The following is a 25,087-nucleotide window of genomic DNA, read 5'->3' on the forward strand; positions in this document are numbered from 1 at the left end:
CTTGGTCTGAAAGAAGAACCAGACATCCCACTTCCAAAATTTTTCATTCAGCTCAGGCAAGTATTTAAATGCCAACGTTTCAGCACAAAGACTAATATGTAGTAGGGAAAGGAAAAAGATCTATCAATTTTGTGGTATATAATTTACAACATTTCTTCTGTAATAGTTTTTAATTAGAACCTCTACAAACCCCACGGATCCTCTCTCTCTAGCTCACTTACTATTCCTATTTATTTTTGGGTTGGAATCTCAATCAGACTGATGTAACAAAATAATGGCATGAGCCATGAGAGAACTGCCAAATCTTATTAATTTAAAATGTCTATACAAGGCCAGAACCTCACATATAAATTTATAAAAAATTTATGTACATAAAATACAGCTATGTACATGTTATAGACAATATACATTTATATAACTTCAGTTCACCAAAAGGGACACCACCTGTAGCAAATTGAGATACATTGAGAAGTTAGGAGAGCTTAAGGAGAGTTCATAAACTGTATGAAACTTGAAACTCGACATTCAACACTAAACACTCACACAGCAACTATAGGATTATAAGTCATTAGTGATTACTCGACTGCAGAGATGAACTTAATACTACCATTACCAGCCGATGACCAAACAGGTATTTTCTAAATACAGAGTGGTTCGTGTTATCCATTTCAATTTCCTACGTAAATCAAAAAACTTTATATATCTAAAAAGAATCTGGCATGTGTATATATCTGGAGGATAGATGACATGTACATGCACCAAAAACTTAAGATACAGAGGGCAAGAAAAGAGATAGCAGCATCTTACCCAACATAGTTCTGGCACAAATTTTCATGTGAAGTAGCTTGGATAATTAACTTTTGAACTTGCAGTTTAACAGATAAACCATGTTCAACTTCTCGATTATCTCCAGAAATTAAGTTGCTGTGGTCTACTGCTTGTTGGATAGAACATGCAGGTATTGAAGAGCATGAGGAAAAATCACGTCCAGTAAGTTTGTTACTCATACGAGCCATAACCACCACAGCACGCTCATTCAAAACCTCATTAGCATCACCAAGTTGATTAACAGCCTACAGAGAGACCAAATTGATTTGTAAGCACCATATAACACCACAGTTTGAAATTTCTAAGACTAACAATATCACAAACCTGAAGAAGCTCCCTTTCACGAGCCCCCCGCTGAGGATGAGCAAGCTCTTTACTGGGAGCAGTTTCTTCAGCATTTACAACAGCAGGGACATGACTAGTTGCAAACATTGACATTTGTGGAACTTCATTGAAATTGAAAAGACGCCAATTGATGAGAGGATCATGAACAAAGGCCTGAAGAACAGTTACATTTAAAAGTCAGCTTCCTCCGTCCTATTATTTACATAAACAAGAACCAAATGTTTCCTTTAAAATAATGGATTAGAAACAATGAAAGCCAGAGTAATTTTACACAACTCTTCTCCATGTGATTTCAGGAAGAAACAAATAGCTTGAAGATATAGATCATATGCACATCCTCTTATCAACTATACTGCTGTAGTAAAAATACCCATACCTGCACTATATTGCTTCTTTTCATTTTTTTAGTATTATTGTGTATATCAGAGGATTCCCACAGTATGGCTTAATAATCAATACACTTGCCCCTGATACAAAGCTTTAATGGATCAAGAAGAGGACAAATTTTAATGATGAAAGGTTCATACCTCCATCATTGCCATAACACTATCCTTATTTGTTCGGAGGACTTGCATCACATTTTCACATGTTGAACGGAAATTGCCCTCAATACCACTGACCTCCATGGCTTTCTCAAGCATTCTAGTCAAACGGAAAGGAACCTGGACAAAGAATTTTAATGCAAGACATTAACAGATTGTAATCCCATAGTTTTGTCCGGAGAGAAGCTACAGCACCCCCAATAACAAAAATGCAGTAATTGTATCAAAGGACATGCCTTTTCAGGGAACTTTTCCCGGTTCATAGAGGCTTCAAAGCAGTCTCCAAAATCTATGTGCAAGATCTTTCCACTGCAAAACAGGAATATGACCATGAAATACATAAAACTTTGATAACTAATACACTTTCTGCCTGTTTATTTTATACCTATAGCGGTGCAGCATGAGATTACTTGGGTGACGATCACCTAACCCAAGGAGGTAACCAACCTGAAACAAAAGCCATTTTATCATCAACATATATCGAATCTTTTAATTTGGATTTAATCATTATATGTATAATGCAAGTTTAGGGCTTTGATTAATTATGAAGTTCAATATCTGATATATGACAATGCTTTGCTTCCTACAAGTGCTTGAGCAAATACTTGGACCCACAATCTCAGCAAAAACTCTCCAAACTAAGTTATGATTTGTGGCCCTGAGATACCACTGCATTTACATTGAAAGCAATAATGGATAAAGAAGCTCCAGTTCTAAGCTATCAATTACATAGTTCTGCTAGTTCTTTTAATTTAAAAACATTTTAAAAGGAACAACTGTGTGATTGCGTGTCATCTAGATAGATCTTTTACAGACTACTCTTTCTGCATAGAGCTGAGATGTATTTGCATTAAAATATATTCACTTTGCCAAATTGAGAAAATTTATTTATAAGAAACTGCAGAAACCAAAAATCCTGGATGACTTCTCCAGTTGATATTAGGTCAATATGGCTTCAAACTAAGGGTGATACACTTTTTGTACCATTAATCACCACAGTAATGACAATATGACTTCATAGTAGGATCCAGTACTCAAAATTATTTACTAAAAAAAAAATATAGGAAGAAAAGAAAGAGGGAACTCCAAAATAACAGTGACAGTCCCTTCTACAGCTGGACTCTTGTAGTAATTAAGGATGCACCAAAATACAAGGTAAGTACATACCATGCTCATTACAGCTAAACTTCGGGTATAATTTGTCCTCCTCTCTAGCCACACCTCGGAAGTACGACTTTTTAACCAAAGAACCTAAGTCAAAGCCAGATTTATGCAAGTTGAGAGAAGTCAATCAATGTGACAGCAAGAATAATAAGATAGAGAGGAATATTAAGAGCACATACTCTGGCCAGATCATTTCCTTCAGTGTTTTGCAAAGCATATTCAAATACTTCAACTTTAGCAATGAGTGGTAAATGGTCATAATCAGGTGCAAAACTTAGCATATATTTGTGCTCCTGATTTAGAGTGATCTGGAACCATGAAGAACATGTAAAGTTAATTGGTGATTTTTATGCCATAAAGCCACCAGCAAATAACACACATTATAGTAGGATCATAAAGCTAAAAGGAAGTATTTGATGAACTTCAACTGACTCTTCTGGCATCTCTGTACTCCCTAATGAGCTGGTGTAAGGTATCACAATTCGGGACCCATCCAATCAACCCACTGTTTGGAGATAGTGGTATGACATCATATCGCTGAATAGACAGATCTTTCTCTGCAGTTTTTCTAGAGTTTTCCAGCAGAGTGTTCACTAAGCCAAAAAGCTGATCGAAAATTTGACCATCAAAGGATAATTATTAGCTCTCAGTAGACGAAAGGATGCAAAATATAGTAAATTAAGGTTATGTTTAAGACAGTAGGTGCAACATATGGTTCCAAACACCAGAACATGAACCATACAATCATCAACTTGCAAGTCCGTGAAATACAAAAGGACAACGGAAAAGAAAACAGAAAATACCTGCATGACACGTTCATCTTGGCGAAGATCTTCATGTCCTTTTAGCAAGAAGGCATAATCATCACCATCACTCCCATGAATAGTCAATTTCCGGGGGCGCTGTTTGGAAGTAATGACGTCAAGCTGACGTGCAAATGATGCAATGGTTACCACTGGTAATTCTGAAATTAAAAAATGGGTTTATTTTCAGTTACGCAACTCAGATCTATAACAAGACACCCATGTAAAACAATCATTAAGTTTACCAGCACGATATGTCCCAGGGACTGCAAGCTCCAAATCACGGCAATCAAGCAACTCAGGAGAAACAGACTGAAGCATGTACAGTTAAAAGTTAGTGTCATTACATTAAAATGTTGGGAAGAACTATAGAGACTGATACTTGCCTGCAGGTCTAGGGTAGTAAGACTTTGAAGTTGCTTGTCTATCCTCCTGAAAACATGATAATAGAGATCCCATGCCTGAACAATTCAAAAAGTAATTAGTAGATGCCCCATGCTTCTGGTGACACAGAAAGGAAAACAGAAGAACCACCGATATCTCACAACTAGCATCCCTATTTGACAAAGGAGTATTTATAATAGATAAAGAGCTTGAAGGACAAGCCTTAAGCTAGACAGCTTTTGATGCAAGAGTTTTCACATACATTGGTGAGAAACCTGCCCCAAACTACAAGAAGGTATAAGGACAGCAATCCCTGAAATTAGGGGACTAACCTGCCCCCAACCACAAGTAATAACATTGCTCCCCAATAAAAACAACAGTTTCTCCTACCATAAATACCAGGTAGGAAATGACCTGAAATCTCAAATATATTTAAGATCTACTATTTAGTCATCAAACATTTTGTACCTGAGTAAGCTCGGCATCTTTTCCAGTTCTCTTATATTTCATGCAACATTCATAGGCCTGTGACAAGTCATGATGGTATGCCTGCAACACCATGATGATAAAATGAATAACTGAACATATAATCTGAAACTCTTCTAAAATGCATGGTGGATTCCAATATATCAGAACAAAAAGAAAAATCATGCTCATATCACCAGAAGATAGGAAAAGTGGGTCTGGAATATTCAGTAATAATTATAATAATACAATCCAAAATTGCATAGAATGAACTGACTATGCATAGTTAACTGATCAAATCCTGGGGGGAAGATAAGCTAATTAATAGCAAAGAAATAAAGAGAACCTCTATGAATGCTCTCTCTTTTATGGTGGTATTGTCCCTCGTAGCCCCTTCCTCTAGCATCTCATGTAATGGCTCCAAGACTTTCAACATCCCTTCAATGTTATGTTCACCAAAGTATAGACGACTAGCTTCTTCTAGTGCCTCATGCCATAGCTCATGCCAAAGTATTGCAACCCTGATTAGTTCCTTTGAAACCAGTTGTGCCTGAATGAAGATGAAATCTACTTATAGATTAAACAGCTAAGAGAATAAAAGAAGGAAACTAAAGCATAAATTGATTTTAATTATTCGACCTGATCCACAAGTACACCACTGTGCTGACGCACTTTGTCAACCACTTCTTGAGCTGCTGCTTTGCGCAAATTGCTTATGGATTTACAGGCAACAAGAAGAGGGTACATGAGAGCCTGTCACAAGAATTAAGTCAGTCTAGCAAATGAAAAAGTCAAAACAATTTGAACTGCGGCAGCTACAGCACCACAAGCACCAATATAAAGTAGCAACATTCTCAGCATTTAGTTTCTTGCATTATACTATGCAACATACAAACTGACACATTCACTTCAGAATAGGTGAAGTCCAAGTGATTGTCATACATGAGTAGAATTTCAGATGAACTGCAAAAATTCCTGTAAGGTTTGACAAAAAAATATGTTCCCACCACCCCACCCGCATAAATTGGAAAAAGAAATAGAAACACTTATCTCCCCCCTCACCCCACAAAAAAAAAAAAAAAAAGGGATTTAAACAGACTTGCAAGTTTTCAATATTTATTCTAACCTAGGAAGCACAGAAACGGACATGCAATATGGGTACAACACAATACGATCATGGGAGCCAGGTAATTTCTAAAAAAATTAGGACACAGGTACAGCATAATACAGCAATAAAAAAATTCAATGTAAATTTAAATATTGATACTTTTCAATTAAATAAAATCAATTTCTTTACAAAGCTCTCTTGTCATTCAAAATTCAATTAAACAAAAATGTACATGAAAAATACACCAAAAAGGGTAAAGTGACCATATTAACATATTAATATCTTTTTTGGGGTTCAAAATCTTACTGTTGATCTATGTTTTTTGCTCTGGTAGTTTCCAGATTTGGGAAAGAAAATGCAAAAAAAAAAAAAAAAACCTCTTTTGCATGTTCATTCATGTCTTGACTGTGTTCAATTTTTTCTCTTTCTCTCTTTATTTTTCTTACCTAGCTGGTGTAATTAAAAAACCCCTTTTTGCATAGGAATTTCATAAAGCTTGAGGATTGTTCCTAGGATATAGAGTCCTCTTCTTTTTTTGTTTTCTCCCAGGTTTCCTTTTCCCTCCTTGAATCTCTCAATCAGAAGCTGGAGATGAGAGATGGTATATAAGAAGTGGAACTCACTTGAATAGAGATAGTGAAACTCTATCAGAGGTCAGGGGCAAGTACAGCAAACAGGGGTTCTCAATTCCCAAAGAGCAACTGGGAAATCTAAACTTTTTTTGCATGTCCCCATGTGTCCAACACGTATCCCCATGTTGAAGGCATGTCTGTGTTGGACACGTGTCTGACACTAGTACGCAAGGGTAAACGGGGTGTCCATGCTTTATAGATTCTAACTCCCTATTTAAATCCTTATGGGATCCATTAACAGTCTTAGATTAATTATGTCAAAAAGTGATTAGGCTTAGGACAGCAGGCTACATTAAGGAGGGCCTAAACAGATGTTAAGGTTTTTACTGTATCATAAATGATATGACAACCTCTCTTCCTTATGTAACTAAGTTTGGCCATCTGTCATAATTTAGACCTTCCACATCAGTGGGAAAAGGGCTTTGTTTGTTATAATTGTTGTGGCTGTCCTAATTTAAGAGTACAACAAGATAATCTCCTTTTGATTGACTGATTTCGGTCACTTGGCACAATTTTGCAAGTCCAGATACAAACTCTTGTTTTATTAGTCACAACACATTCTACATCCTTTCAACTTGCACCATAAATAATCACTCAAATTATTTACCAATTTGGCACTCATTAACTTTCACACTTTTCTACTCAGCAACCAGAACTCTCCCATTTTCCCACACAGCAACACTTCCACTTGCTTTGCATCCTACCATATTATCTCATCCTATTATCCACATTAGACCTGGCAATTTTGAATACGACACGTTAACACAACACGAGAAGACACGGGTTAAACAGGTTTTGGATTTAGTCTTAACGTGTTTCGTGTCAAATCGTATCTGACACGTTACGACACGTCGTGTTATCGTATTTAAACGTGTATACGTGACACATTTATTAACCTATTAAAAATTAATAGTTAAAAACTATTTTAACCTAATATAAATAATTTTAAATAATTATTTTAATAAGTTTTTTTAATTTTATAAAGGGTATAATGTAATTATACATGCTCAACCATAATTTTTAACTTTTGGTGATTATTTGATGTTATTATTATTTTTGTTTTATTATAATTATTTTTATAATTATAGATTTTAAATTTTAATAATAAAATTTTATTTAATTGTAAATAGTTTTATTTAATCGTGTTAAATGTGTTATTAATCGTGTCGTGTCGTATATTGACACGTTTAATAAACGTGTTAATCGTTTCGTGTCGTGTTACACGTGTATTAAACGTGTACATATACGTGTTTTAAATTTAAGAAACGAATATTAACGTGCCGTGTTTGTGTTTAGTCTTAACGTGTTTCGTGTCAAATCGTGTCTGACACGTTTACGACATGTTAACACGAATTGCCAGGTCTAATCCACATGCATGTGCTATACATCCCCCACAGTACCTCATGTCATTCTCATTCTCCTACACCATACACTTGATGCTTAATGGCATCATACCAATCCCACATTTCTCACCTACACTACACTTGAACTCCCAAAGCATTTCCTACTCTTCCTCTCTAAGCTCTCTCAAATTCAAATTCCCTTCAGTATTCATATGCAACATTTTTTCTCACCCTAAAGACACAATTGCCTATGAAAAGAATTCTCCCTACAGCTTCCTATAAATTATTTATTACTTGAAGCACATATAAATGCAAGTTAAAAGCTCTTCCTTGAACTATCAAATAGTAAGGTAAACACAAGAAAGGAGGAATTATCTAAAAGTTAATAACTCCATCAGTACTCAGCTAACATACTTAAAGATGAATTTTGAAGCAAAAGAGAATAGAAATAATCAAGGCAAACCTGGGGATGACTTTGTCCAATTCGCACCAAAAGTGATTGTATGAGTTCTCTCACAGCATGGTTATTTGAGTGTATTCTAGCAATTATTTGAGGTAAAACAACCAGCCATGTGTTGATATTAACATGGGTAAATCCTCTCTGTAGGGCCGTTTGAACTTCTGCAGTAGCTCCATGATTAAACCACAAGGTAAGGAGGCGCAGTATATCCTGAAAAATAGCAGAGTTAAAGAACAACACTTAAAAAGGCTCCTTTAAATTATCACAAAACAGTTAATAAGGTAACTATAACATAGTAGGTTAGATCCCAGAGAAACAGAGCTAGTGAAAGAACCCTTTATTGTGCCATTATTATCTCTTAAGCCTAAAAATTATATTGTGCATTGATAATTTTGAAATAACCCTTTATCAAGTGAATACTGTACCTGTAGACTGTCATCAACACCTTTTGAATTTGCTGCACATGCAATTGAATGAAAATATCCAGTGACAGCAGCAACAACAAACTGAGAGGCAATAGTTGGAAAGCCTCTTAAAGTATAATGAGACATGACAGCTGTATTGAACAATGCCCATGCGTGCCATGCTTTTGCCCATTTTGGTGCACACTGAGTGGCATTCCTAAATGCTGAAAGTATCTCTACAAAAAAAATAAACCATTTACGAAGAAAAAGATTGATAAGGACTTCAGCATTGAAGAACATAAATGGTCTCCTTTTTCTTTTTGTTGCTTTAATAACAAAGTACAGCAAATGAACAAATTATTAAGTTCTTAGTATTAGCTACCTTGTATAGAATCTTCATCCAACCCAGGTGAGAGTGTCCATTGCCAAGCTCCAAGTTTAAGATACATGCGGGCAAGGAGTGCAACATTTGCACTTGTACCACTCATCAAAGCAGTTGATGAAATGGATTGAATATTTGGGGAGCTTGAAAGCTCTCTAGCTAAATTCTGTAACAGTGATTTGTCAGTCATGTAAAATGATTACCAGGAAAATTTAACCAAGAAATGAGTAATTGTAAATGGTAGCAGAAAGATGTACTTATTAATTGTAGATATGCATGAAAGGCTAGAACAAAGATAAATGCACATGGAAATTGGATTTACCTGCAGCCTGGAAAATGCTTCCTTTCGCTTAAGATCATCTCCAAGTGACCATTGGTATTTCAAGTAAGCCAGCATTACTTGAGGAGGCCCATGATATCTTACATTTTCAGGAGATGCTTCCGGATCATACTGAGTACCATTCAGAACAAATTCAAAGTAAGAAAACAAACATGATTTTGCATCTGGCAGCATAAATGCAAGCATGACAGACCTGTAAGAGCTTAATTAAGGTAGACTTAGCCTGACTAATCCGTCCATTCTGCCGACAAAGAGAAGCAAACTTGAGCCAGGTTTCAATGTCTTCTGTTGGAGGTAAAACAAGAGCTCTAACTGCCAAAAGTACTTGCCAGACCTGCATATTAAAACTTAAATAGTAAGGAACCAAACTCACAAGCATGAGAAAGCATGTGATACATTGCAGGAGAGAGAGAGAGTATAAAAAATACTAAATTCAATCCACTTGGGCAAATGCAAATATGATACCATATTTACTTTGTTTACAACTACATCATACACATACAGCTGTAGAACACAACTCATCATTGCCTGAACCACTGGCTCCACCATCTAAAAGTTTTCTTTCATGTCATAAACTTCAGGGACACAAAACACTTTTGCTTCAAAAAACGACCATAAAAGTCCATATTTGTCTATTTGAAGATATTTGAGACATACTATATTTTGGGCAGAACATCTTCCATTCTTCATTAGAATATAATTCCCATAAAGTATGAACCACCAACTACATATAATGATAAAAATATGGCAACTTTGTCATTCTCTTCCAAACCAATCAACTTTCCACTAAATTTTAACTAGAAACCTCAGTTGGAAACTCACAAACCCTTTACACTCTAACTACTTAATGCAAGATATTTTTGGTGCCTCATCATGGATGTTGCTGATTTACACTGATAGCTCTTAAATGAATTATCTTCTTCCCTTCAATTGCCTCTTGGTCACAACTCAAAATTACCACCATAACACAAAACTGTTTTATAGAAAAGGATGTGCATCATAGAACTGAAATCTAAAGTATTAAATCTTCCATGCCAACCTATGCAGCCTGAAAAACTTGTTGTGTTAACACAAGCTATTAAAGAATGTTAAGCTAGAACAAGACATGAATGTTACAGTAAAGAAAGAGGGAAAAAGTGGGAGGGGGGAGGGAGACAGAGATTCCTCAAGAAATAAAAGAGGCCGTTGAGATCCCATAGAAAAGAAGGTTTGATTTCACTTCCAAGCATGACAACCCTGAAGAGTAGATATTCAAACTGAAGTAACAATTCGAATAGACTTGCATTGAAGGAAAAGAGAAAAAATGAAAGGGGAAATTAAGGAATGGGAACAGAAAAATGAAGCAACTAAAACTATTAGTTAAAAATGAAAGACAGAATAGGGGATAGTTTTCTTTCAATTCAATTTCAGCAACTTTAACTATATAATATTTGATACAGAAAACCATATATGGTGTATACTTTAGCAATATGCAATACCTACTAAGACAGAATGGTAAACACTTTTGTCAAAGTAAATAATTTACCTCAACATTACGTTTTGCTCCCTGAATCCGCTCAGTCCACATATTGCGAATTAGGGCCCGCCGCCCTTCAGCAACCGGATTTCCCACAGGGAGAGTGCAGTAATCTATGACCTGCAATAAATGATGATTTCCCCTAGTATCAAATTTTAAGAGTCATGCTTACAGAAAAGAACAACACCTAAAAAGCAGTAAATTAAATCTAAAAATATATGTAGAATGAACCTCCTCTAGCTCTGAAAGCTGCTGCACGCGGACCATATTGCTGTAAGCACGCTCATAGCTTTCCAAAACCTAAAGACGTAGGTATTAGAAATCATGATAGCAAAAAAGTAAAGACTTCTCAAGTCACTAAATACTTGAATTTGTAAACTTCATCACCAGAAATATTGGGCCCAAAAAAATAAAAGGAAAAAACCTTCATCACTAGAAATCACAAAGGTATCTTTCAACATATTGCTACAAAAACCAACTATTATTAGATATAGCATGGAATTCCCTGAATGACAACAAAAAGCTTAAAGTTTTACAATTTTATGTGAATTAAATAATTTCATGATTTCTTATTTCATGTAGCAAATGAGCCTTACAAGTCATAAGAGTCATTGCCATACCAACAAAGTCAGAGAAAAAGCGCAATGTTCTTTTCCTTTTATGTGCCAATCCAAGTATCCACACAACAGAAAAGACTGGGAAAAGAGGGGGTTGGTAAATATACCTAACTAGTGTTTTATGTTTTCTTTAACTTTTCTGAAAGCAAGAGGAAGCCAGAGTTGTGAAGACTAGGAATATGAGACAAAATTACAAATGGATGGCAGCGGGAAGTGCACATGTTGGATATGTATTGGAAAATGAAAGGTAGAGATATTGAGTATTGACTAGCATAAAAAATGAAAGGAAATGTCCAGAAGAAAATCTAGTAAGCAGTTCAAAAAATTGAAGGAGTTTAAGAAACTAACCAAAGCAGCAAGCTCTGTTGCTAGGCATTTTCTAGCTCTCTCAACATACTCCCGTGCCTCATCATACTGAGAAATGTAAATAGAAATAAATGACAGTATTCACATGAAATAATAAATGTAATAGGAGTATAAGTACAGGCTAAAAAGAGTACCTTTCCCCTCCGAACTAACAGAACAGCTCTGAAGAATGTACCATTACTGCTTCCATCACCACTAGCAGCAGTGTTCCCTAAACCTCGGAGTTTGGTTTCATCACCATCATCTAATCGAGACACATACTCAGCCATTTGATCCCATTCTCCCATATTCCAAGCAGCATTTGCAGCCTAGAAGAACAAACTCATGAAGATAAGTAAGCATGATATAGAAAATGTTGATGTCTACAACAGCAGAAACAACCAACCATTGGTGCCATTTCCAATCGAGCAGAGGGCTCCGCTGGAGTCCAATACTCTTTGCACAAGTTGTTAAGCTCTTCCCATCGAGCCAATGCAGCAAGGCATCGCATCCGTCCTACAACATACACACCATATTAAAGCATTTTAAGAAACCAACATAAACTAATATAGGAAGCAAACTATCTTTTCTAAGCCCGAATTACTGTTAGGCAGAATAAGGATATTTGAAAATCCTACTATTGCCAATGAAAATACAAATAACTGATGTATTACTGGAACCTTATTAGTAAAACAAACAATAATTTCTAAAGGTAACAAATTCTCAGTTTCTCTTAATTATAAAAGAAAAATAAATTAAAAAAAGCGCAAGAAAAACCCTAACCACAAGTGTCCAAAATAAAATTTTAAAAATTAATAAATGAAAAGAGGTGATGAAAATTTTAAGCCATCAGTACTCATTTTGATACAGCAATGTAATTCATAGTGTGAATAGTGATGCTCTATTAAACTGATAAACAACTTTTCAATTTAAAGAAGAATATCACTCTTCAATCATATATTATTTCCATTTTTCATAAAGTCCCATAATCCTAATTTGGACAAAGCGTAAACAATAAGACTAGTGAAAACAGTTTTCTCATAAATACGACGGTGGAAAAAATAGTTCCAACTATAATAACTCAATAATGTCATAATACCTAATCACATAACTGCGTCCGACATAAACAAAGAGAAGTCCAAATATTTGTTCTCACAATAAAATGTCATCCTAGCTAATTAAATTTGCTGCAATCTGCTTTTGCATTCCTTTAGAGAAATTCTAAGTATTCATTGTTTGTGATATATATAGTAATCAAGAGACTGCAAGTATTAGAAGAAAGAACAAAATCACTAATTAAATTAGCCATCATAAAGGAGATACCCAGTGTAGCTTCTAGAACAAGATGTGGGCTCGATGCTTGAGTGGCTTTAGCAGTGTATGCCTTGAGAGCATCATCCCATCTCTGCAGTTTCTCATACCTAATAAACATAAAAACACGTAAATTGCCCCCCATTTTTGACAAGCCTACAGACTTGAGAAAGACAGTACGAAACAGTAATTGAGGAAATAAGGAAAGAGAAGCAGAAAACTACAGCAACATAAAAGCTCTCATGTCTAATACCATGACTCCTTCAACTGAACATCCAGATGTTGCTGGGCATAGGTCAATATTCCAACAGCAGCCTAAAAAGATTAAAAAAAATGACAATTCACAACCTACTTCAAAGAGAATATATTAGTGGGAGAGAGAGGGAGAGATTTTAACTAACAGGTAGCTGTTACATATATAGTTACTTACCTCATGCTGGTGTAACTGATTATTTATGTGTATGAGAGCTTCAACTACAGCAACAGGGTTAGCATCCATCTTTTTCGAGCGGGCACCTTCAAATTCCATTTCTTTGTAATGCAGAGCCTTAGCAAATGCTCGACACTGATATGTGACACATGAAAGATAATAAAACTTTCACTGTACAAAGGGCACAAAAGCATATTGTACAATAGTTTTTCTCAAGGAAAGCACACCTTTTCAGCAAGTGCACCAAGAAGACGGATGTCTATAGGAAGAGGTCTTTCATCATGTTCCATGAATTCGGCCTGAAATGGTCACATATATTCTTTTAAATAAAAGAAATACATTACAGTCTATTTCACATGCATACTATCTAGATTGCCCCAACAAAAGGGTTATTATGCCACAATTGCTTATTGGCTACAGCAAAGGGGTTCCTTTATCACATGACTGCTTATGTGTTCACCTCAAGTTGATTTTGCCATATGTGTTTTAATAGTGCTTGTAGAGCAGTTCTATAATGCCAACTCTTTAAACAATGAAGTGATCAAAAGAATCGAAAATTGTCAAAAGCAACAAAATAATATTGCATGCAGATTACTAGGGCATCATTAAAGTGAGTCTATGAAAACAACATTCCCCCTATAAACAGATGTTGAAACAAAAATAACCTCATGCTTGAATCAAATAGCTCACATTTCAAAAAAAAGGTAAAGAAAAAGTAATATAATAGCTTACAAAAAGAAAAGGAACAACTATTGGCTGAGGGGACATACCAAGTTAAGAAGAGTAGCCAAAATTTCAGGAGGGATATTTGGAGAAGAAAATGCCATCTCCAAACTTCTTACCAGCTGCCTCTGACTAGACTCATTCAGTTGAGACCAACAACTAACGAAACCAGCAGCAAACAACTCACGCCCAACAAAAGGCTGCAAAAGGAGCAGATTGGAAACCTAACTCTAAAAGGAAAGGATATACAAACATAAACCTGTAAAAATACCTGTAACTGTGCAAGCCGAGCACAGGTTCGTAAAGCCGGAGAAGGAGATTCTTTTAAAAGTTCAATGCTAAAATGCCTCATCCATTCTGCCCAATCTTCTTTGGTACTGCGCTGAGAAGCCTCTCCAGCAGTGCGCAACCTGCCATCATTCACCTACACAAATACCTTTCATGTCAAAGAAGGCCTCTAGACTACATGAAACAAAATATAAGATAATTATTAAATAAAGAAATGAAAGTTAAAATACAGTGTGACTTGAAAGCACAATTCCGTCAGAATAGAGTCTAAGATAACTGACAGAAATGACCCAATTTTTGTGAAACCAGCAAGAATACACCATGGAGAAACTACACAAGATTAATAATGATATATATAAATTGTCAGCATTCACACCCCACATAAAACCAACCAGTGAGAGAAATAAGAAAAAAAGAAAGTAGCATAACAAGCCCTACCAAGTCAGAAACTGGTCAGACCAGGAAGAGCATAAAAATGTCCAAGCACAATGCCACATGACTGCTAACAATGAATTATGTCTAATTTTAAAATTCATAACAGCCCTAAGGAAATCTAGAAAAGAAACAATATAGGGTTAACACTACAAATAAGTTGTAGACTCAATCTTTCTGTGCACATGCTAAGTGGCAGATGGCTTGCATATGTTCATGCATACAGGGCCAATTTTATTACCTACCGCATTAAATATAATATTCTCATTTTATGTAAGAAAATTGCCGATCATGCATTCATTTCAATCCACTCTTCCATAGAAAATGTTTTTTACTGCACTGCACATCATAATATTTTAACAAACAAAGTAGTCTAGCAAATTAACTTAACTAGAAATCTGGTTCAGCCAACAACTTAGACTTAGCCCACTACATCCTTAGGGTAAGTTAATCCAATACTGACTATATGCTACATGGAAATACTTAACAAGATTTAAGAGATATGAAGAAAAGATAGTCTCCAAGCTTCCTCCTCAAGCCATAGCTAGCATCTAAATTTTTGACATTATCTTCACATAGTTAGGAATCTAGGATAAGCTCTGCAGAAAACAAATTAAAAAAAACAGCTCAACATATAGACAGAAAAGGATGATACCTGGTGGCCTCTAGTATGTCTTTGCACATCATTCCCATCTTCATAAGGAGCATTCTCCATATCATTTAATTGGTCGCTAACAACCTCCACTGGAAGTCGCCGACTTAATCTTTGTGCTGCTGTGCTCCCCACAATTAATGGCTCACGTCGTCGCAAACGACCTTCAATTTCCTCAAATTCTTTATGCTGGAAAAAAATTACTTAACATTAAATATTATATAAGAAAAAGATGAGGGAGCAGAGAGTGAATCTTCCATGCTAAAAATACTGAAAAAGTAATGACAAGGTAAGAAGCAATACCCGCAAGCGATGTCTCAACAAAAGTTTGTGTATTGATGGGATAAAAATAGTGAAGTCTTCTCCAAGGGCATGAGCCAGACAACAAAGAGCATCAACAGCATCCTTACGGAGCTCATCATTTTTCCTGTAAATTAAAAATCTTTATAAGATTAGTACATACACATAGCGAGGTGCTTCCATTAAGCCTCCTCTGATGCTCTCAGCTCTTCCACACTTCCAACCCATTAGAGCCATTCATTGTTTATGACCATTAGTGCATCCTACTACTGTTAGAAATAAATTACTTGGCTCACAGAGTATTAGTTTCTATATCGAAGTATCAGAAACATTTACCAATTACAACCAAAAAGTGCTTTACCAAAATGAGTTTCTTGATTTCAAATTGTCAGTTAATTGTATCCTATATTATCATAAACAATCATTTATATTATTCTTTCTTATTTAGTTCAAAAAAACCTCTAGGAAATTTTGAACCAAATTATTACAAACCATTACCACAATACTCTCATGCATTATACTCTGTTTTGGCTCCAAAACCAAACACATAATGTAAACAAATCTAGATGTGGAAAAATGCATGCACACTTATACTCCTGATAAGAGGCAAGTGATATACCACACATAATTTTAATATATATACTGTTTTCAATGGAAGGAACAGATGACTCACCCATCTAAAACTAGCTTCAAGTGATGTACAAGAGAAGATATGTGACCTGTAACCTGATTTACAAGAATGAAAACCCAAACAGAATAAAAGTGACAGTTGAATAAAACGTGAACCCACAGGTATTAACAAAAAAACTGAATAACTGATTTTAAAATCTCATTAAAATGCTGGCTACCTACCTGAACACGAGGGATCAATCTTGTCAAAGTTTTGATAGCGGCACGTCTCATCTCCACAGAAGCATCCACTTTAAACAATCGAATAAGGGCAGGAAGAAGTAGATGCATATGCTCATCCAATGTCCCTATATGGCAATCATAATAAGAAATCCCTTAAAAGGTTTTCATTTAAAGAAGCGCAAAATTAGATACATAGGAGCAAAACAATAAGCTTCTATTCCCAAACTAAAAAAATTTAGTTTGGACAATCATAGAAAAATTCTGGCCAAAAAAAAAAAAACCATAGAAAATGAAAGCTTCATATATAAGATTGTATAAAATAAAACATGATAAATTCCACTTTCAAACTTCTATAATCTGTGAACTACTATAGAGATTTATAAAGCTATATTCAAGATACTTATTCTTCTTTTACTTAATCAGCACTCTCCACATGTAACCTACAGCATTACAGTTGAAAAAGAATACACTTAAGCTACCTTACACAGATTCAGGGATGAGTATTGTACACAGGTATGTATAAGGATAGATTCAATTTTTTCTAAGTTTTTCCTCATATTTGGAGGGCCAGACCTCCATACTCATATCCTTGGGATACGTCTCAAACACAGGAACTTCATGCCAAATAAAGAGTCAGAGCAACATAGCAATTAAGTCCCAGAAATAAAGAGTACTAACCACCAAACACTTCCAGGGTATGGAGAATGTCAAGAACATATGTGTAGTCATTGCAACGTTCTGCATCACTCAAAACTTGAATGCAACATGGAAGAATAGCAGGAAGATGCTTTCTGAATTCATCATTGAGAGCTAAGCAAAGCTGCTCAACTAGATGCAGTACCTAAGAAAGACAAGTACGGAGAGTTCAAGAGATAAGATCATGACAGAAACAATAAATCAAACTATCTAAACACAGGAGATGAGGGCACAAATTTTTTGTAACTGTAAATTAAAAAATTAACATACTGGAAAACCACGCGAAGGGCGATTACTATCTGGCAAGCTGAATGATGACCATAATTCAGAAATTAAAGAAAGCAGCTCTGGCAAATATTTACGAATATGCTGCATGAGCACATCAAAAACCCAAAATCAAATGCCAGAAGAAAGCTAATTCCAGTTACATTCATCAAGTTTTCAAGATACAAAAATTATACCTGACGCACAATTGACACAAGAGTGCCCAGCTTCCATGTTATAAAATCCTTCAGATGATCATCACATGTACGAACAATCTGAAAGAGATCAGGCAAGACCTACAGAAAGAAAGGAAGATAACAACCCACAGTTCAGTAAATCAATCTATAAAAAGACAAGTATAAAAACTAAACTCAGCTAAAAAAATTAATAGACAAACCTTTGGCAAGTATGGAACACAACCCAGACCCATTGACTAACCTCACAAAAAAAACAAAAATATATAACTCAAAGAATGTTACAAATCATAAACTTCTAAATAAATGATACCTATAAGATATATTGAAGTACAAACAAAAAAAAAATCCATAATAGTTAACGCACCTTGAATATAAACATTAGAGATCCAACCACCTTTTGGTGGTAACTAGCAAGTGAAGGATCCCTAAGAATTCGCATGAGAGAATTGATAGCAACCTGGGTTCAGTTATTTAACAAAAAATTAAAAGGTTCTACAAGAAACAAACAATAAAATGTAAAAACAAGCAGGAGCAGCAGAAGAAGAAGAATAAGTTAGGTTGGGCACTACAGTGGAGTAATAATCTTCAGATGTAGCAAATGATGGCCAAAGGTCCATGGGCAGTTCATCCATTGATGATGGAATATGTTGACCTGAATCACTGGCAGGACGGTTAACATCTCCATGTGACCCAGAAAGGCTTTGCTGATTTCTTTTATGTGCATGGGGATCCAAAGCACCCATGATACCAAGAACCTGGGGAAGTCCAAAATAAACTCAGCATCACAAAAGGGCTAACATGGTATAACAACATGTAGTAGTTCAAGAGCAACTACCTTTAGTACTTCTCGTCTGGTAGACCACACTAACTCCCCATTCAACAATTTCAAAAGTAAGCCAAGTAATTGTGGGTATTCATTATATGGAGCAATAACATACCTGTAAAATCCATACAGCAAAAACCATGAACAAAACAGAAAAAGCAAACATTCTAAAATTAAAAAATGTGGATTTAGCCCAAAAGTCCTCTGATCATTCCATTTACAAGCATCAAGTAATAAGATGGAAATTGTTCAACCTTAGCCTTAATGATTATGTGATTCAAAAGGTGCTGTAAAGAATAGAGGAGAGTGAAGCCACCTAAGTGCCAAAAATACTACTTTTGAAACAGTACCATCTACTTAAAGTTTCATTTATTGGTCATTTTCCTTAGCAACTTCCTACAAAGAAATTAACACTTTCCCTCTCCCTCAATTTCTGCCTCATCAATTTCCATTGAGAGCTCCTTTTTCTATGGTCATGCAGAGTGCAGACTGCAAAAGCAACATCACATGTCTTACATACCCAGTGCTCTGTACAACTTGACCAAGAGTAGCAACAGCTACTTCGCGTCTTGTAACAGCTGCCCCATCCAATAATGCTTCAACTATTAAAGGCATAAGTTCAGGGATATATTCTCTCATTGCAAAACCGCCCTAAAATAAGTCACAACCCAGAAAAAGAAATAGTAAGAGAACATGTTCACAAGTAAACTTGCATATGAGCCAATTTAACACAATTGATGGAAAGACGATGTTTTCCTAGGTCTATCAAACCAAATATCTATACTACAAGAATGGTGTGATAAGTAAAAGCAAAAGTTAGCCCACCACTCTAGCAAGATCTCCAACTGTTACAAGAACTCCACTGATAATACCATTATTGGCATTGACTCCAGTGCCCTCAAGTAGTCGTGCCACAAGTGCCTGAAAAATCAAATATTCAATATCACAGAATCACAATAAAGGTAAATAACAACCCCCTGCCCCCTCTCAAAAAAAAAAAAAAAAGAGCTAGAGCAAAAGAGGAAAAGTGGAATGAAAAGAACGAAATAACACCACATGACGAAGTAAACCTTGTGCACAGGAGCAATGTACGGGAGTATTAGTCGTTCACAGTTGCGTATTAAACAACCAAGCAACTTGGCACTCTCTTCTCTGCATTTATTATCTGCACTGCTTACAATGCAAGAGAAGTCAATGCTTCACACTGCATAGAAAGGACAGAAAATTCTTTTTCTTTACCTTTGCCCTAAATATGTCAATAACTGTATGAGATGACGACGGAGTGCAGGAAGAACATATGCAGGATTTTTCTCTGATAATCTCCCAGCAACTGAGATAGCATATTCTCGCACATCAAAATCCTATAGCAACAGAAACATTCTCTATTGACAAATGTGCAACACAAAGTAACTAAAAAACTGGAACCAAAAGCATAGCTGTTTCAGCACATGCTCATGGTTGCTATCAAGATTAGAACCCCAGAACTGTTTCAGCACATGCTCATGCTTGCTATCAAGATTAGAACCCCAGAACTGACTTACATGAGACTATCCTTAATCTAAGCAATATGCATGTCTCCACACTTCTTGCAAAACGCATTTCAAAAACAAAAGTGAAACAATTGGTACAAAAATAACAATTTGTTAGAAAAATATCATTTACAGGACACAATAGTGAGATAGTTAAGGCAAGAGTAGCTTAACCATAATCAGGGGAAAAAGACAAAGCAAGACATTGAATATTAGATACAATGCCTAATTTGGACAAGACTTACCACTCAGTAAATATCAAGTCTTTTTTATCTAAGGCAAAAAGCTGACAAACCCTATAATTCAACTTTGAACAAGAAAACTCATACACTTACTAATTTTCTAATTTCTAATTTAAACAAAAGCATTGCTCAAGTCCACCCAGCATCATATTATCAACTATCAAGAATGTGAAATCTTGTAATTTAGATGATAACATTATAATTTTTATTATTTCAGAATCCAGCAGTTCAAATATTTTCTTAGACATGCAGCCATCAGACAATTAATAGGCCTATACAAAAATCAATTAATAAAGAGACATGTAAAGATGACAGAAATTTTCGCGATAATGTAAAATTAGATAAAATCACACCTCATCATTTAAAGCAGCAAAAACTGCACTTAAACTATCAGCCTGTGCTAAAAAGTCATCGAAACCTCTATTTCCATGGAGAGAGGAAAATATAGAATGGCGAACAGTAACATCAGCATCTGCAACAGCTGCAATGAGAAGCTTCTCCACAAGCTGCAGAAACCCAGTATCAATTTACGAGCAAGCATAATGCATCAGAAAGATTCTGACACAGGTAAAATTCAATACATTAATCTCATCACAACACTTAATAACTTATAATTAAAAAACAAACAAACAAACCTCCTCAATAAGACGCCTTCGTTTTCCTCCAGCTCGGTTCGACCGACTGGAACCAAATTGCATGCACACAATACCAGAAAAAGAATTTGCTACTAATTTGCAACAGCATAAGGCAGCATCTTTTCGTGTGGCTCCATCCTCATCATCAAGATACACAACAACTGATTCTCTTGCAAACTCAAGAAGTTCATGTCCCTAAATCATAGAATAGATTTAGTGCTCCATTACAGTTTTCATCAGATATCCAGTACAATATAGGTACACACACCTTGAAATTAAAACGAGCCAGAGTCTGCAAAGCAAGCTGAACCAGGGCTGAACCACTAAGCTCAGACACTGGCTGAGGAATATTTGCAGCAGTGCCTCGAACCAAGGCAGCAGCTGGCCTTGCCTGAAAATATGGGGACTTTGAAAGAACCAAGGATATGGAATCAAGAAGCCGATCTTGAATAGTGGGTAGCAAAGACGGAATGCTGAAACAGAACCAAGTATTTGTGAAATTAACATCCCTCAATTAGTCTCCAAAAGCATCTAAATACAAAGCCCTGACCGCCCACATACCTGACAGTTATTTGCTCAAGTGCTTCAACAAGAGTAGGAGAAAGACCAGCAGAAAACATAACATCAAGGAGACCACGGACATGGGGCTCCATTGCAGGTCCCATGGCTTTTGCAATGTTTCCAACACAAGCCAAAGCTTCAAGTGAGGGTCTACCTCTGCGTGGAGCAATCTGCAAATAAAAGAATATATATGCAAACAGTTAGACACCTTGTTCCTTATCAAATAAAAATAGCAGAAACTTCAATTTAAAAATCCAAACCACAGAAAATACAACTTAAAAAGGGAAATAATGAGACTTATGAGACTCACTGCATCACGTAAGTGAGAGGTAATTGTCGGCAAATAGTGGACAAGCTCTCCGTCCAAAGCACCAGCCATCTCCCCAAGGGCAATAAATCCACTGGCACGTTCAGCCGGTATTCTTAGAACTGTAAGGATATGATTCATGCAAATCTGCCAGATATCACAATCGAAAATACACATAATTTAGGTCTACATGCCAATTATAATAACGTATTTGTACAAGGAGCAACGATCACTAACCGTCAAGTAGTTTGTTACAAATCGATCACGCAAGAAATGAGCAATGCGAGGTAGCAATGAAGTTATGCTCAGGCGCACAAGCCGATCACGATGCTCTAGGTATTTAAGCACAATTTCAGCAACTTCCCTATACCTTGACATCATGAACTCACCAGTGTTCCTGCCCATATGAAGTTTATCCACGTCAAACACTAATATCAATTATAGAACAGAAAGGTAAATGATGGTTCTTGGCTAGACCATCACATGTCAATGGCACACAAAGAGAACAATCATCCCAGTGTACCACTAAACAAAACGTGCACAATTATGTATCATTTAATATGACACTTTATCAAATCTTTCCCACATGGAACAGATAATATTCTTCTCCTAAAGGACAAGCAGACTACAATGACTAGTACTAGATATACATGTATAAAGTATTCACGAAATAGAAATAGCAGCTAATCAGCACTAGGTGCAATGGGATCTACACATATGTGTAAGTATGTATAACACTATTCAGTCTGCTAACCAGTCGCATATAAATATATACACATATTTATCAAAAAGAAGGCATATAATTTATCTAGAAGAAATTATCATGATATGAATCACCAGATAGAGAGTGCACAAAAGACAAATAGAAAAAGTCAAAAGAAAGATATTCTTATTTCTTTGTTCTTTTTTTTTTTTTGGAAGGGGAGGGGGGAACCAATTGAAACAAAGCTAGAAACCAAAAGTTACTGAAGCCAAAGCCATGTTTCATTAACAAATAGCTATCATACCAACCTCAAAAGCTCTCCAACAGCAAGCAAGGAACCATGTATACTGTGAACAGGAGCATTTTTTCCCAATCCATCTTGCGTAGCCTCAAACATTCGATAATACCTGTCAAAACACATTCAAAATTTAGTTCAGAAGTTACAAAATTGAACCGGCACAACACAGGTCATTAACCAATTAAGAAAGGCAACAATAAACCCTGCCTCATCTACACATAAACCAGAAAACAGGAGCATCAAGGAATGTAACCAAGCCAAGCAGGCCCAAGCTCCACCAAGATTAGCCCACTACCAAGCATCATTATTGCAGGGTGAGCTATAAGTCCTCAACTCTTGAGTTTCTTTGCAATTTAGAGAGCATAATCAGATCAAGAGTAGGAAAAGGGGAGGTTTGGAACAAAAAGAAGGATATATCAAAAATCAAGTAAACCAACAGCAAATAGGAATTCAACTCAGATGACCAGAAACTAAGAAACTATAAAGAAATGTTTCTACTATTTGTTCATTTTTAAATAATTTTCTGAAAGGTAGAGTGCTAATGTTGCTATTGAGTTAAAATCTATGAAAAGAAAAAAGAATAAAATGTCAAAACTTTGAAAAGAAGTAAACTAACCACTGCACGCGCCAACGCGTCTCACGTTTTTCAATAACACGAAGACAAGCTCGCAATGCCTCCACAGCACGCTCACGAACAGCCAATGTTGGATCCCTCAATGCAACCCAAATAGCATCTACGAACTCAGGTACATGGACATTGAATACAGTTGAAGCATTTTCTGCCATTTCCTAGAGTAATAAAAATGCAAAGCTAGCTTCAATAGAATAATATTTTTCAACAAAAATAAACTATAATTCACTTAAAGGATATAGCAATTTCCTATATAAAATCAACAAATAATGCTTTTCAAGACAGCCATTCTTAGCAAACAATAAAAATCTCACATCGCACACACCTTTAAAATTAAGACAGCAGCAAAACGACGATATTCTACTCTATCCCCACGAAGCCACTCCAGGGCAGTTCTGACCTGAGAAATATTCACAAATATTAGATATTATTCCCTTAGGATTATGCTACAAGATTGGGGAAGTCATGATAAACCTGAAACTCCACTTCATCTGCAGTCATTGCACCACCAGCTCTAGCTAGATGGCCAAGAACTTTACTAGCAAGGACCAGTATTTCAGGGTCGCGCTTAACCTCAAATACAGTCCGCATATAATTAGAAAACTTGGAAACCTTTGAGGCATTCTCCCCAAGTGCAACGTCTATCAACTCGTCAATGGCTCTTAAAGCTCCCATGTTTTGTGCAACATCGATACTGTCCAAAAGGCTCGAAATTCGCTCATATAACTGGTCCATAAACCGGGAAAATGCTTCCCCGCTAAGATCACGAGCTTCTTCTTCCAAATGCTTCTTCAATGCTAATGAAGCTCCCTCCTGTTCACGATAATAGAAAGCCGAACTCAAATTCCCTCCAAATGAAGGATAATTGATTGAACCGTTAAAGCAATCTATTTATTATGGTTTAGGGTTTACAATTCCTTGAAACCTCTAACAGAACGACAGAGAAAAGCGAGGGAGTGAAGTAGAAACGATTTACCTTAGGGTTGCCACGGGTGCAGAGGTCGGCGAGTATACGATTGAGAGTTTCGGCGCTTCCACCAGCGGGGCCAGAGGCGGCAGGCCCACAGAAGCGGAGGCTCTGTAAAGTCGCCGCCATTTAGCCCCCCAAACTCTTGATATCCAACCCTAAAACCCTAATCTATGGTTTATTCTTTGAAATGCCTCAGATCTTGGCTCAAACGCATTGAATCCAACGACACTCGATAGAGAAGAAGATAGCAGTAGAAAATATAATATGAATACTTGTAAGTATAGTGACGTTAAAAGTACGCGCGGGGTGTGACAAGCTTTCACTTGACAATACAAACAGAAGCACATAAATGGCACTTTCTTGGCCCCTTTCTGTTTATTCTCTTTTCCTCACATAATAGCGTTTAGTTCACGATGGTTAAAACGGTTTATAACCGCGTACGGCTCAACCGACTTGGGTAAATTGAGAATTATTCTGACAGTAACGGTAAAGCTGCAAGCCCGCAACGGATAGATTTATACTATAAGAAAGTGAGATTGGCAATAGAACGAAGTTGGACATTGAT

The 25,087-nt window shown here is 36.2% G+C and overlaps 1 protein-coding gene across 1 annotated transcript; it reads right to left on the reverse strand.

Moving 5' to 3' along the window:
• Positions 1-287: 287 nt before the first annotated feature.
• On the reverse strand, positions 288-24,871 carry TOR (target of rapamycin). The gene is made up of 57 exons (XM_018115381.2): positions 24,529-24,871; positions 24,027-24,365; positions 23,878-23,952; positions 23,538-23,710; positions 22,932-23,030; positions 22,158-22,317; positions 21,924-22,067; positions 21,614-21,783; positions 21,321-21,525; positions 21,053-21,247; positions 20,771-20,923; positions 19,886-20,007; positions 19,717-19,816; positions 19,472-19,567; positions 19,167-19,297; positions 18,659-18,761; positions 18,393-18,578; positions 18,188-18,280; positions 18,024-18,059; positions 17,824-17,922; positions 17,633-17,731; positions 17,345-17,507; positions 16,667-16,791; positions 16,488-16,540; positions 15,818-15,941; positions 15,518-15,703; positions 14,414-14,566; positions 14,190-14,342; positions 13,647-13,718; positions 13,420-13,554; positions 13,243-13,304; positions 13,002-13,099; positions 12,085-12,194; positions 11,834-12,007; positions 11,682-11,747; positions 10,948-11,016; positions 10,726-10,836; positions 9,394-9,534; positions 9,183-9,311; positions 8,861-9,026; positions 8,500-8,714; positions 8,078-8,284; positions 5,171-5,284; positions 4,878-5,081; positions 4,535-4,615; positions 4,069-4,143; positions 3,928-3,994; positions 3,683-3,843; positions 3,312-3,485; positions 3,059-3,187; positions 2,883-2,966; positions 2,101-2,162; positions 1,952-2,024; positions 1,701-1,835; positions 1,153-1,326; positions 808-1,073; positions 288-444 (listed from the first exon to the last, which is right to left on the reverse strand). The coding sequence occupies exons 1-57, from the start codon at positions 24,646-24,648 to the stop codon at positions 426-428; spliced, it is 7,428 nt and encodes a 2,475-aa protein (XP_017970870.1). The 5' UTR covers positions 24,649-24,871; the 3' UTR covers positions 288-425.
• Between the last annotated feature and the right edge of the window lie 216 nt (positions 24,872-25,087).

The sequence above is a fragment of the Theobroma cacao genome, chromosome 2 (assembly GCF_053813885.1).
Source record: "Theobroma cacao isolate CCN51 chromosome 2, ASM5381388v1, whole genome shotgun sequence".
In the NCBI taxonomy this organism is placed as follows: Eukaryota; Viridiplantae; Streptophyta; class Magnoliopsida; order Malvales; family Malvaceae; genus Theobroma; species Theobroma cacao.